General features: G+C 43.3%; 1 protein-coding gene across 3 annotated transcripts; it reads left to right on the top strand.

The window, feature by feature from the left end:
* Positions 1–4,207: 4,207 nt before the first annotated feature.
* Positions 4,208–14,838, top strand: LOC138768962 (myelin protein zero-like protein 3). Of its 3 annotated transcripts, none has more exons than XM_069947063.1 (6): positions 4,208–4,284; positions 6,146–6,312; positions 9,287–9,497; positions 11,107–11,269; positions 11,941–11,998; positions 12,789–14,838. In XM_069947063.1, exons 1-6 carry the CDS (start codon positions 4,233–4,235, stop codon positions 12,831–12,833), a joined length of 696 nt encoding a protein of 231 aa, XP_069803164.1. In that variant the 5' UTR covers positions 4,208–4,232; the 3' UTR covers positions 12,834–14,838. The 3 variants fall into 3 exon arrangements, with proteins under 3 accessions (XP_069803164.1, XP_069803163.1, XP_069803165.1); XM_069947062.1 differs by having other exon boundaries at positions 11,899–11,998; XM_069947064.1 differs by lacking the exon at positions 11,941–11,998.
* The last annotated feature ends 223 nt before the right edge of the window (positions 14,839–15,061 follow it).

Raw genomic sequence — 15,061 nt, 5'->3', positions numbered from 1 at the left:
ACAGGGCAGGAGCGCACGCCTCCCATAGACTCCCATTATGAGCGGGAGGCTAACGGCATTCCGCGGCGGACAATTCCGTCGCGGAATTCCGCTACCTTTGCTCAGTGGGAACGGGGCCTAAGCATGTAGTAAATCCCTCCACTGTTTTCGCTGTGACCAGATCCTGAGGTGACTGTTCGGCCGGGTAATGTTAAAAGGCAACGATCAACCTACAAGCACGATGTTGGCTGATCGTTGTCTTTCAATATCTTGAATTAAAACGGTGATAGCATAGATAGCGAGCGGGCAAGTAATAAGTAATGTGTAATATGGCCCTTACAAGGTGTGCAGGGCCTGTGTAGTACAGTATAAGCCTTTACACTTGTAAACATATATTGCCCAGGTCTTCATTGTAACCCCTCCCCACCACCCCCGAACCTCTAGTAATGTCTCTGCCTAATGGTATTCAAGGGGAACACATCAGTCGGTTCAAATGTAATTAAAGGGGTATTCCAGATAACAGAATCTTGTAAATGTTGCTGGGGACATACTGGAAATAAAAAATAGCCCATTCCCACCTACCTCGCTCCCTTTGGGCTCCTCCTGTGATATCTTCCAGGTCCCTGCTGAATGCTCTGGCTGCTACTTCTGTTTTGAACTTCTCTCCGCAGTTACAGCCCGATCAATCACCAGCTGCAAAACAACATTTTTAAGGTACTAAGGAGGTGGCTGAGGGAACTGACGTCCACTCACCTCCCCGGTTCCAGCGGCGGGTCCCGTATTTCGGTGTTCCGGTGCCCGACCGCTTCCTGGTGTCTGACGTGGGCTCGAGACGTGACGTCTCAAGTCCGCTCAGCCAGTCAGTGACAGAGGCAGGATCCGTTTCAAGTCCGCTCAGATCCCGCCTCTGTTACTGACTGGCTGAGCGGACTTGAGACGTCACATCTCGAGCCCGCGTCAGACACCAGGAAGCGGCCGGGCATCGGGGACCAGAGCGCCGCGGTATGGGACCCACCGCTGGAACCGGGGAAGTGAGTGGACGTTGTTTCCCTCAGCCACCTCCTCCCCGGCCAGATCCCAAAATAGCCCCCCCCGCCGGAGTACCCCTTTAAGTCCTTGGCCTGCAGCAATTTCTATGTAGGCAGATTCATGATAAGTCTATGGCGGCTGCCAGAGATAATTGACAGCTAGATGTGCAGTGCTGCATACTGCTCCCTGTTGTTCTCTCTTTGGTATGTCAAAAGTCTTTTCTGATAACAGGTAATCTTTAAAGGGTTAAAAACCTGGATTTCGCTGTAATTCCGCAGCGTGAAATCTGCTGCGGATCCGGTAGGTGTGAAGGCACCCTAAGAGAAAATTCCTGTCATGTGTCCCTCTTTACACTCATCAAAAGTTGTGAGGTGTGTACGGAGCTCTGTGGTGTCCAGACTTCAGTCATAAGGAGGTAATTTCACACCAGTTAGTAGTGTCTGTCAGCATATACGCCAGGGGGAGCCCTGATATATACATCTGATGGATAACAATGATGGATATATACATGCTATCATGTGTGATACTGTCTGCTAAGCCTGTATCTGTTCTCTGATATGTAATGTACACACGTCTTGTCACTTATAATAAATTGTCATATAAATACAATAAAATGTAACATGTGGAAATTTCTAAGCTAAGAAAATATACTATTTATTCTGCTTGGTATACGCCAGAAATAGAATAGGTTTGTTCTGCAATGCTTTCCCTCAGCTGTTCATCACAGTCCTCAGGCCTTGCAGCAGCTGCTTCTGGCTGGTGAGAGATGGTGAATCACTCAGGGGATTGGGGTCCAGCCAAGCCTCCTGTGACATCACACCCTGCCCCCTGTCTGCATCATCAGCCTGTGCTCAGCAAACACACACAATGTGAGACAGAAGCATGGAATATTTGTCCCCTAAGGTGGGAGAGCAGTGTGAGCAGGAGACAATGTGAATTGGCACATAGGACATTTTCACTTCCTGGATTTCTATCAGCTACCAGTGTGGCAGAACCGCACAGATATGGTAATACACTGTATAGACACATCTATATAAATTTTAATGTACTTTTAATAAAAACTAATTTTTCTTATGTGGAGTTGCCCTTTAAGTCTGGCGTTCTGTGGCGCTGAATGGACTCCCAAGGAGGCTATAAACTGAGATCCAGTGGCATTCAAAACCGAGCCTCATGTGCTTCTGAAGATGAGAAAGTAAAAATGTCATGAAACTCAAAGTTGAGTAGAAAAATAAATCTTAAAGAAAAACTTTTAGCAGGTTTAAACCTGCAGATAGGTCCCAGCAGCCCGGCTCATGCCTCTAACAGTGCTCTGGAGGGGTGGGCAATGCCCAGTGCTACTAAAGAGTTAAATTGCGTATTTTTATAAGATTGAATTACACACAAACACTTAAAAGTAGAGATGAGCTAATTTACATTACAAATGAAATGAAGCATTTTGTATGCTTTGCAGTTGGCTTATATGCCTTTGATCTCCATCCCGGGTGCCTGGAAAAGCTGGATCCAGTCCTGGGAAACTTCTTCTACTTTCCCAGGACTGGATCCAACTTTTCCAGGGTGGAGCGGCACAGAAATCAAAGGCAGCCCGCGTATTAGCCAACTGCCGAGCATAGCAAGCGCTTCACTTCCTTTGTAATGTAAATTTGCTCATCTCTACAGTGGTGCTTTGGATTGCGAGCATAATTCGTTCCGGGACCGAGCTTGTAATCCAAATACACTCTTAAAGTGACTGTACCACCAGGCCCAGGCTGAAGCACTGGAGGCGGACGGACCCACCCTTAGTGGGAAGAAACTCCAGCCCCTCCATGACGTGACTCCATTAGAATCAATGCAACCCTATCATAGAGGGGCGGGGGTTTCCTCCCAATAAGGGTGGGTCGGCCCGTCTCTAGTGCTTCAGCCTGGGCCTGGTGGTACAGTCACTTTAAACCAAAGCTAATTTTCCCATATGGAATCATAGAAATGCAGACAATTGGTTCCACACCCCAAAAATAATGATTTATTGTTCTGAATAACATGTAAAACAGATGAAACAAAGATTCAGAAGCAGCAGAATATGTGATATTATAAGTTACTGTAAAGTAATGGAGAGGATGGGAAACACAAGGGCGGACAGAGACTGCAGGGAGCATGAAGGAATAAGCAGGACATATGTGGGCACATACATACAGCACTCTCTGTCCGGGGAGAGAGAGGTTACAGATATGGAGAGATTACCTCCACAGTCCTGTCCCCTGATGTAGGCCCCAGCCTGAGGTGGATCTGTCATGATTTGGAAGGTGAGGGAGACCTCCTGGGTCAGAGTACAGGGCTGTAGACCCCGCTGTGCAGACCATGTCCCTCCCCCACTCGCACACCCACCCAGTGCAGGGAGCTCTTAAACCAAAGCAATGCTCTTAAACCAAGTCAACATTTTGAAAGACTGTGAGCTTAAACCAAAACGCTCTTAAACCAAGTTACTCTCAAACCAAGGTACCACTTGTACTTACAAGCATCAGGACACCAGTACCAGGGAGAGGCTATCAGCAGTCAATATGCATGAACCTGCCAACTGGTGAGGAGGGTAATGTGTAATGTGAATGTGCGGTGTCATTGTATTTGCCAGGATGAATAAGGAACAATATGTGCTGCAGGGGAGGGAAGTGTACGGGAAGAGAAAAGGGGAATCTATTCTGCGACACTGAGTATACCTGTATGTTGCCTATATAGCAATGAGGCCTAATACCTGTGCACCATATCATGTAATAATACACACATCAGGGTCTAATGCAGTTAGGAACCAGATCACTTCTCACTTCAAGAATAGGGAATGTCCCTCCAAAACACATGGTATGTAGCGCGATATGATAAAGAAGTAATTCCATAAACAAAGCTGTGTTCACATATGGCGTTTTTGTTGCGATGTTTCCACTAAAATCGCTGCGACAAAACCGCACCAAAAACATCGCGCGTAAACACTGTGGCCACACACAGAGGTGTCCCTGCTGTGAGATCTCTTATCTGACAGTCTAGAAAAACCGCAGCAGCTGTTTGTATAGTGATGACGGTGCTGGGCAGGACTGTGTGACTGTGCTCTGTGGGTGACTACACGCTGTGTGCTGTGAATCACCTGTGTGACTCTGTGCTCCGCCGGGCGGATTGGCTGCAGGTGCGGCGGCTCCTCACTTCCGGTTGTCACTCACTGGTTTCACCTGCCGGACCGGAGCAGGGAGAGGGGCGAGAGAGAAATGGAGGAGCGGCGGGGGAGGACGGGGGCCCGGGGCTGGCTGCTGCTGCTGGGTGAGTGCATGTATCCCCGCTACATACACATACCTGTATACACCCGACACTTCCTGCTGACCCTAGTCTTCTGCCAGTCTTGTTTATTCCCGACAGGAGCTCTGTGCTGTGTACGAGAGGGGTGGTAGGCGCTTCCATAGAACGTCTGTACGTCTGTGTGTTATGTATGTACTTGTTTATGTATGTATTTGTGTATGTGTGTGTTTATGTATGTTTGTGTGCGCTGATCTTACAATAGTTCTTTATCTGCCTTTACCGAGCTGAGTTCACACAATGTAGTTTAGTTGTTTTTTTCCTGCACGATTCTCCCTTTGTATTGCCCTGCATCTTGTGCTGTGGTTCTTGTCATCTCCAGGTGCAGCCCATAGCCCCCTGCTACATCTATATACATTATGCTTCTTGCAGATTGGGTATTCTCCCATGATTGTAATCTTTGCTCTGATGACCAGAACGTTTATCCTGACTATAAATATTGTGGCGATGGCTTCTGTCACCAGGAAGTACAGGACAAACAATTGTGTTGTCACATAGATACCTTATTGTTCCCAAAACCGCTCCTGCCAATACGGAAAATCTGCCCGGTTCCCAGTCACATGTTCAGGATTTGATGAGTATTTTTGCCGCCTGTAAATACACATGGGGTTTCCCCATAGGGAAGTCTGTGATATGGGAACCTGCTGCTTCTTGGATGTTTTACCTTTCTGCACAACCCCAGCAACTACAGTGACCGCAGGAATGTCTGATTGCAGCCGTATTCTAGAGGTAACCTGGCACGTTGTCATCACCCCTCATGTCTGTTCTATTGTTTCTTCTGGTGATGGAAATGTTACAGGTTGTTCAGGATACAATGTCTCAGCTTCACATATAGAATGGGCTACATTCACATGTCAGTATATTTAGCGGATCTGTATTTTATAGTGGTGCCTGCAAAAAGAAAATACAAATCCTGTAAACTGTTGTTGTGTCTGTGCTGCAATTAGAGTCTGATCTAGGACATGTCGGGTGTTTTTTTTTTTTTTTTTTTTTATGCCACACGGATCCACAAAAATTGCAGATGTGTGAATAGGTACTTAGAAATGCAGTTATGGACTTAATAAGCGTATATATCAAACTTCTTGAAAGAGGTTTTCCTATATCAGGCATTTATGGCATATCCCCTGGAAATGCCATAAATGTGTGATAGATGAGGGCCCACTGGCTCCTTGCAGCCGAAGTCTCACAAACATTTATGAGTATTATAAACCGCATAGGACTGTGAGCAAGTATCACTTCTAGTTATGCCCACACTTACCCTTCTATCAACAACATTGTATAATTATATATGCTGTAGCTGTATATTTACCAGCCAGACCACTGCTTTTAAAGGAGAGCGGTGGTTGGTAACCTAGACAACACACTTTAAGCGAGTTTCAATAGCCCCCTGATGACGCATGCGCCATTTTTGTATGTGTCCTCTGCTGTCATATGAATTGTGTTACTGGAAGTGCTGTTATATATATAATATTTTATATCGCAGGATAAAAAAAAATTTTTTGGTTGGAAATTGATCCCATTGCAGCTTTCTTCATTTATGACTGAGCTGATACTATATTGGTTGCTATAGGACATACCGATTCATGTATTTTTTAAGTGTGGCCTATCGGTGACTAGTCTGTGCCCATCAGCGTCATGGCTTCTGTCTTGAGTAGCAGGGATAGATTTACTATGATCCATCTTGATCCCATTGACTCTTTTATAGTAGGTGTGTCAGGCTTCCATATGATTTTTATTGGATGGAATAGCACAGCAGACTATGTGAACTGTGATGTATGTAATGGCCCTCATATTAAAATCATAATTTCTTTTTTTTTTTTTTTTTAAGGTTTCATCAGTGTGGACTGTATAGACATCCGAATGGACTCTGAAGTATATGGTGTTGTTGGAGAATCAGCTAAACTATGGTGTGGTTTCTCCTCAAGTGATGCAACTTCTGAATTGGTAACTGTGGACTGGAGCTACCGTCCTCTTGCAGGAGGTGCCACTGTCACTGTGAGTAGTAAGAGACTAAGCACAACAAACAGTGTAATAATTCCTAAATCATTGATCTAAAGAACTTTATGACAATGTCAGTTTTACCTAAAGCAGACCAGTCAGCAATTGTGAACTTGGAAACGGCAGACAGTCCTATATAGTGGTTGCAGAAGGAGTCAAACCATACTTAATGATGTTTAAAGTGCCTGGGAGGTGGGATCTACCACTTAGGAGTCCAAAGCGTATTGTTTGTACAGCATTCCCAGCCCAGCTGTGACCAATAGCTCTGGTGTCCAGTCAGTCCGAGCAGGAAGTAGGGGCTGAGAAGTACAGAGAACTCTGGGCACCTCCTCAGTAGAACCTGCCTCCTGGACTCCTGAGGCAGCGGTGAGCTTCAGTTTTCTCGGCGACTATGTTGACTACCCTTCTCAATCTCTGTACCGACCTGTTAGCGGTTTTGATTATTTTAATGCTGATCTGTCAGTAGTTTAAAGCTATTGGTTCCAGTGGTAAAAACAGAAGGCTGCTGCATTGGACCCAGTATGGTACCTATCATATATAAACACTCAGACCTGGACTGATCAAAACTTTTGACATGTCAACAGTTTTTACAAATGACAGGTACACTTTAAGGTCCCCATACATCTTCAATAACTGATGGCCGATAGTTCAGCAATCAGTTGGTTCTCCCACCCGTCCTTCCAATGCGCAGGAACATTTGGCACAGCTGTGTGTTTCTGTGTCCTCCTATGGATTTTTTTTTTTTTTTTTATGGTTAATTGAACCCGCTGTGAGTGATGGCTACGTCCAACCAAAGTTTAAAGTGTCCTTTGCTGTCGCTGTGTGGATAAGATAATCATTCTTTGGCAAATGTTGCATTAAGACTCGTATTAAGCATTGTATGCTGGAGAGGCATTGTTCTCAATCAAACTTGTTAAGCTCTGTACGTATACATAGATAATGCTTGTTATACCAAGAGGTTCCATCTAGTTGAGCAGTGTTTGTATAGTGATCACCAAACAATGCCAGATCCCAAACTGATTACTTAATCCCCTTACCCACTTCCCATTATTGGCCATTCTCTCCTAAATGATTACCCCTAATCCCACCATTACATTAGAGGCGTGAGACGAGACAATAGGGCATTGGGTTAGAGAAGACAAAACAGCAGATCCTCTCCTCTGTCAGAACTTTCTAGGTATAACTAACGCCCTTCATGACCTTAACAATACAATGATCACACATACGCCAGCATCATGGAGACAATCTACTTGCACGGTAGACATTTACATATAACATTGTTAGCTGAGTCAATTATTATTTTGTACATTTTCACTGAGCAATTATCCTGATCAAATGAAATTATGTTAATTGTTAGATGCCTTGAGGTGTATTCACTTACATGGTAGAGTGTTAAGAGAGTACATGTTGTTTTAGCTGTTGGCTCACTAATGGCTAATGTAGGTATATTTAAGGGGTATTCCTATTTTATAAAGTATCACTATGCCATCAGTGGAGTCTGACCTCTGAGACTCCCACTGATCCCAAGAAGAAAGGGGCCATAACATGAATTCTTAGTTTCAAGCTTGTAGTCTAAAATATGCTGGACGTGAAGTCTTTGTGTCCAGGGAGCTCCATTTGCTTGTTCACACAGCATCGTTTTTAGGTGTAAAAAAAAAGTCTGTTTCGTGATGACGTCCATTAATAATGTTCATGATCATTATTTATGGCCACCGTTCTAAAGGAACGACCATTATTTTAACTAATATGGCCTTAAGGGGTTTTCCTATTTTATAAGCACATGCTGGCCAGCAGTGATGACACCATTAGAGTTGCTGGCCTGAACTGTCAATCAAAAATGAATGTCCCACCCTGCAGAAGTATTGTGCTGGAAAGAGCTTAAAAAGGAGAGGTTGGAGAACCCCTTTAACTGTATTTGTCATTTTGTGCAGGTTAAAGAATTATTAAGAATAAAGGGGAACTATAAGCAAGGTAGAAAATTTAACCTACTGATAGCTCCCTTTTGTACATAGGGTGCTGAGGATGAAGGTATGTCTCTTACCTTCATCCTCGGCGCTGTACCATGCAGTTTTAATGTACTGCTGTGTCCAGTGGGGCCTTTTGGCGCTCTGGGAGCGGGGCAATGCTCCAATCTTTCCTCACCTGGCCTGCCCCTTCTAATGGCTATCAGTGTAATGTGCTGGATTGGTGCTCGGGGGTGGGGGGGTTAGTGCTGCAAACGGCCTTAAGGCGACTCTGTACCCACAATCTGTCACCCCCCAAAAGCACTTGAACCTTCGGATAGCTGCTTTTAATCCAAGATCTGTCTCGCGGTCCGTTCAGCAGGTGATGCAGATATTGTCCTAAAGAAATACTCCCGTTTGGCACAGGCTGCAAGTTTAAAAGTATCTGTGCCCTAACTTTGCACCACCTCTCCATCATTAGGAATGCCACTGGAACATTTTCTCCATGCTGAACATTGCACAGGTCCTTAACGATCCAGCCCATGTGCTGGGCTGCCACAGGTGGGGAATAGGAGGCAATCTGCCTGGAGCATTCCTAATGATGAAGAGGATGGGGAGGAGGGACAGAGAGGTTGTGCAAAGTTAGGGCACAGATACTCCTGTTTGGCACAGGGCTTCAAGTTTAAAAGTATTTTTTAGGACAATAACTGGATCACCTGCCGAACGGACCACAGGACAGATCTTTGATTAAAAGCAGCTATCCGCAGGTACAAGTGGTTTGGGGGGGAAAGATTCTGGGTACAGAGTTGCTTTAATGGACAGAGGACTACAATAAAACTACATGCAATGTGGCACCGAGTTTGAAGGTTAGAGACTTGCCCTCATCTTCAGCCCTTGTGCGCAATAGGGAGCTGTTGGCAAGTTAGATTTGCCTAACCTGCTGATAGTTTCCCTTTAAATATGAGTTCTTATGGTAAGCTCGCCAAACACCCACAAATCTTCTAGGATCTGTTCTTTTTCTTTCTCAGATCATGCATTATCAATCAAAACCATATCCCACATTAGGAGGACCTTTCAAGGATCGTGTAAAGTGGGAAGGGAACATTGGACACGGAGATGCTTCCATTTTGTTGGAGGATCTGAAGCTTACAGACAATGGCACATTCACTTGTGTGGTCAGAAATCCACCAGATGTCCACGGGAAAGTGCCCCAAACAAAACTAACAGTAACTTTGCAAAGTAAGAGAAAAGTGTGCTGCTGAAGTTCGTATTATAATGTTGGCTGAGTTTTAGAGTACAAGGTATAGAGTACATGAGTACAAACCTTCTTATGGTATGTTTATCTGACAGATTTTTGAAGCCAAAGCCAGGATTGGATATGAAAAAAAGGAGACATCTGTCTTTTATGACCTGTTCTCTATTTATAATCTGTTCCTGGCTTTGGTTTCAAAACTCTGTCAGATAAATCTCTGTGTAAACGCACCATTGGAACAGGAGTGAGAATTTGAATTGATGCAGGCATGGCCTTGGCCTTTTTGCTGCCTGGTTAGGGTACTATTACACGGAACGATGATCCGTTGCATTTATTACACGGAGCGATAATCGGCCGAATCGGGCCAATTCGGCCGATTATCGCTCCGTGTAATAAATGCAACGATCAGCCGATGACAACAATCATCGGCTGATCGTTGATATAGGTTAGACCCTATTTTCGTCGGGCGCCGACCGCGCACCGCTGCGTGTAATAGCGGTGCGTGGACGGCGACTAACGATATACATTACCAATCCACGTTCCAGGGCTGCTCCTGCCGTCTGCTTCTCCCGGGGTCCCGTGCGCGCTCTAGCTTCACAGAGGCCTGTCAACTGGTAGGACGCTCAGCCAATCACAGGCCGCGGCGGTCCCGGCCTGTGATTGGCTGAGCGGCCTACCAGTTGACAGGCCGCTGTGAAGCTAGAGCGCGCACGGGACCCGGGGTGAAGCGGACGGCAGGAGCAGCCCTGGAACGTGGATGGGTAATGTATGGCAGTTTAGAAAGGGCTGCAAGGACATTGACAAGAGCTGCAAGGACATCGTTACCGAACGATTATCGGGCCGTGTAATAGGCCCAGTAAACGAGCAACGATCTAGCAGATCGCTGCTCGATTACAGGTATTATCGGGCCCTGCTCGGCCTGTGTAATACCACCCTTAGTCAGGGATTAGTAATAATTCTCTGTGAGACCCTTGAGTTGTCTGTTTCCTTTAGACAAGTATTTTTTTTTAAGGGTGGGTTCACAAATTCCATCGCTCTTCCCCGTTACATCGGTGCGCACGCCTGTCCCATAGACTCTATTTTATGGTTGGGTGGATTCCACCTTTGCATAGAATAAAGCTATGGCACAGGTGAAGATGTGCGCTATGATCGGGGATGAGCGACGCACTCTGCAGGAACTTCTCCACGCAGATTTCTCAGTGTGAACCCACCCATAAAGGGAAATGTCCTTTATATCAGCAGATCCTTGATTTTTAAGCTGTTTTAGAGATTTTCTTTATACTAGTGAAAGTGTCTCCCATCAGAGGTATACGTCAGAAGGACTCCATGGGGGAGATTTATCAAACATGGCGTAAAGTGAAACTGGCTCAGTTGCCCCTAGCAACCAATCAGATTCTTTTTTTTTTTTTTGGGGGGTCAAAAAGAAACTCAGTAAATAACATAACTATCCATAGTCAATAGCAATAACCCCAGCCACACTCCTAATGATGGCACCTGTCATGTCCTACCAGATAATGAATATTTGCTCTTTCTATATAATTATTGTAAATATATTATGTTGGATCGGTCTCATCTCTTTTCTACCATTCTCTTCAGGTGTCACCTTTAAATTCAACACGGTCATTTTGCTGTCTTCTCTGGTGTTCATCCCTTCTGCCTTGGTCTTCATAATACTGTTGATAAGGATGAAAAAAGCCATCAAGAGAGACCGGACCAGAAGCCAAAAACTTAAAAAGTCTCCTATTGAAGAATCCCAAGAGTGAGTGCGGCTTATTTGTAGTTTTTTATCTACCAACGAACCATATCCTGTGCTGCCATAAGTGGGATTTTTTATTGGGTGTTTCCTTACCTGTTGGTGCCGGTGGCAGAGATAGCAACATGAACTCCACATCATACTCTACCAACTTTCTATATGCAATGCCTCACATCTTTTATGGAGAGGTTAAAATCTAATATCTGGTAGTCTGGGGTTGGGGAGATTTAATGGTAGGCTTAATTCTCTAAGAACATAGCCAAATGCTGTACTCTGTGCCAAAATAATTTCAAGCAGTCAGATGCCCACCCATCAGCTGGCTGAACCTATGGATGGGGAACTTGGGATAACCCATTTCCAAAAGTTTAGACAAGAGTATGGATCCTACCCTAGGAAACTTCTCCCAGTTTCCCAGGACTGAATCCATCTTTTTTCTAGCCCCTGGGGAGGAGCGGCATGGAGCGGAGCAGAGTTCAAAGCCCTGCAGCCAAAAAAGCAGAATGGCAGTAGGAACGAAGCAATTCACTTACTGTAAATTCGCTCATCCCTACTTATAGCCTACATATATGCAGTATAACTTCTTGTTTTCTGCATGTCTGCTGCTGTAAATATACATTGGTTTGCTTTTCCCTTAGTTGTGTGTATGATGAAAATGACACGACCCCTCTTCATCGCAGTGCATCTACAGAGAAGAAACCCGGCTGTCTGATGCGGATGTGCCTGCATTGTTTAGATGTAAGCTAAAAGTCTAATAGGGCTTGTATTAGAGGGGCGTTACATAACTAAGAGATTCTGCAAGTTTGGATTATACTTTCCTCTCAAAAGATAGTATCTGTACCTAGAAGGAGATGAAGCTGCGTGTGATGTTGTAGATGCTTTTCTCTATAGCCATGCTATGAACCTCGCATTTCAGCTTGCAACACTCACCCACCCCCCTGTATACTTCCAAGATGAGCGGATAAAGGAAGGGCAGTGCCAGGGGCAGAGCTGTTGAGAAATTAAATATGTACTGGCAGCTTTTCCCACAGATAACAGCTGATCAGTTAGTTTTTAGTTATCATGCTGTAAAACAAAGCTATTCCTCTCAGAAATCCAGGTCCAGTCTCCTAAAGGCAGATTATTAGTCTTGTGCTGGTTGAAAAAAAAAAAGAGACTAAACACATTAAGCAGTGACTCTCTGTACTGTCTGAACTTTGTGTCCATCAATCACATGACTGCCTTCTCTGTGGCTTGGGAAACACGGGACTTCCTGTGTTTTAGTCTCTTTCAGAACATAGGAAGTGCTGTGTTTTCCATGATAACTACAAAAAAATTACTGTGAATTGCTAATTTGCTTTATATGACATCTACTGATTTTGAAAGTTATAACAACAGTGACACTTTGAGGTATCAGTCTAACAAGTAATGATCAGAGAGGGTCTTTAATACCTGTGTAATAAAGTAATGTCAGTACTTTACCATTTTGCAAATATATTAAGAATTCCTGGCATATCTTCTAGTTAATTATTTCTGATTTCATTTCCAGGATTATGATGATGACTACGGAGGAGACGTGAAGAGTCAGGTGTGAATGGACACCTGTGGATGAAACATGAAGATGGCATCCAAGCTTTAGCAATATGAAGGAGGTTATGGACTGTAGAGGATTATGGAATTTTATCATTTCCTGAATTAAGTGTCTTTTTAGTATTAATTATTTAATATATGCAGAATTTTAATGTATATTTTACATGAAACCAGAGACTTTCTAAAGTATTTGAATGTTGGTGTGACATGAAGTAATCAGTCTAAAAGTAGCACCCAGACATTGCGATTATACCAGAAGTATTCTCGGGCTGGGCCACTTCAATTATTGTTACTTGATGCTTTAGGAAAAAGCATTAAATCCATTAATTAGAACTGGAGGCTTGAATGAGACACAGTCTGAATAGGCCCCAGTATGCTTGTACTGTCTGAAACTTGAGTAATCGGCATATCCAGGGTAGTTCTTTCTTCTCTAGAAGATATTGCAAAGAAATACTAGCAGATGGGTGGGGAAAAATCTTCTGTCTGTTTTATCTGCAACCCCACCTGTGATACCATATGTCTGTATCATACGACAAAAAACAAATGGTTATTGACTGGCATATAGTGGACTGGTTGGTGTCAAAAGTGATAATTTTCAGCAGGTCTATACATGGAAGCCATAAACTTTGATATCCCTACACTCCAGGGCTAAAAAAAATGCCCAAATGATTTTTCTACTGCCTTAAGTTACACCTGTCACATACAACAGTTGGCAGCAAATGCTATATACAGTGTGTGTGTTTCTTTACAGATACATTATGAATTTATTTAACCAGAAACTGGCAAAAATATTGTCTAGAAATGTTACATAGCCATGTCAGAAGTTTTGAGAAAATGACTTATTATTTAAATCATGTTTTATGTTATACATAACTTTGTCAATTTTGGTGTATTTTTTTTTTTTTTTCTCCCTATTCTGCTATGTTCTTAATATATCATGAAATCTTGCAGTTTTTATTCTGGCTACTAGGCTTAAAACAAAAGTAAGACTTCCTGTTCTGTATGTGATAAGTATGGGGCCACTGGAAAGTAATTTTTTTAATGGAATTACAGTTAAAGGTGACACTAGTAGATAGCAAAGACAGTGGCAGCTTAGCCTCCTTCTCCTCCCTGTGAAATTACTTTTGCGCAAACCACAGAGCGTGCTTACAAAGGTGTCTTCATAAGGTTTGCTATAAAGCAGTAATAGGAAACCTTTGGCCCCTCAGCTTTTGCAAAACTACAATTTCCGTCTCTGCTCGTCCAGGCATCATGAACGTTTTAGTTTTGCAACAGGTAGATGACCAAAGGTTTCCCATCCCTGCCATAAAGCATATCACTAAATGCTGTTAACAACAGTTTGGGCAAGATCACTGGCCCCCATAATGTACTAAAAAAATGTACAATCAGAATCAAAATAGAAACAGATTAGTAAAAAATAGAATAATTCATTATCTGGATCTAATGAGAAGAAATAAATCTTGGCGATACATTCCCCTTAAATGACAGTAACGCTTTAAAGAGTTAAGGTAGGTCACCTAGAGCTGATAGCTCAGTTAAATGATAGCAATTGGAGAGAATTTTTGAGTGTTTATTCTTTGTCTCCTTCCTCCTCAGGGACATTACCACTCTTTCTCATGGGTTGTCAGGTATTGCAGCTCATCCAGCATGACCCAGAATGCACTTCACCTGCTATACAGCTAAAAAGGGTGTACTGCAATACCAGACACAACCCATAGGTAAAAGTGGTGCTGTTCTTGGAAGAACAAACCATTTATCCTAATGCTGATCAAAATAAATGTGGTTTACTTTTCTGTTCCCTGTTGTCTCCTCTCTCCTATTGTACGTCCGACCTGAAGTAGAAATCTTCATTTAAGTTGAACAAAAGTGTCATTTTGCTAAATGTTATCAGATGTAGAATTTTATTTATCTTGATATTTTAACTTGTTTCTGCTGCTTTGGTGTATATAACATGAAATTCTGTTCTTTTTATCGGTTTGTCTCTATGCGGATGAATGTTCTCTAAATGAAAGGTTTTTATATTAAAAGTCTAAAAAATAAACTGCATTCTCTGCTGGTTCCGTTATTTTATGTATTTATTTTTTTTTTAATAATTGCAAGTCCATATAACTCTCACTTTAGAGCGGAGAATGGAGTTTGCTGTAGGGTCCTGCGGCCTAGTGACCTGATACTGTATTTACCCTGTAATATAACTTTATAGCTGTCTAATTTAGATTAGTTTAGATTAAGATT

Source organism: Dendropsophus ebraccatus, chromosome 12, assembly GCF_027789765.1.
Source record: "Dendropsophus ebraccatus isolate aDenEbr1 chromosome 12, aDenEbr1.pat, whole genome shotgun sequence".
NCBI classification, from domain to species: Eukaryota; Metazoa; Chordata; class Amphibia; order Anura; family Hylidae; genus Dendropsophus; species Dendropsophus ebraccatus.
Note: the sequence above shows the minus strand (reverse complement) of the source record. Positions and strands in the feature narration are given on the sequence as shown.

Excerpts from the sequence above, each read along its gene's own strand:
- LOC138768962 (XM_069947062.1), top strand. The coding sequence starts at position 4,233 with ATGGAGGAGCGGCGGGGGAGGACGGGGGCCCGGGGCTGGCTGCTGCTG. Across the intron at positions 4,285-6,145 it reads GGGCTGGCTGCTGCTGCTGG|GTTTCATCAGTGTGGACTGT; the intron begins GTGAGTGCATGT and ends TTTTTTTTTAAG. Across the intron at positions 6,313-9,286 it reads CAGGAGGTGCCACTGTCACT|ATCATGCATTATCAATCAAA; the intron begins GTGAGTAGTAAG and ends TTTCTTTCTCAG.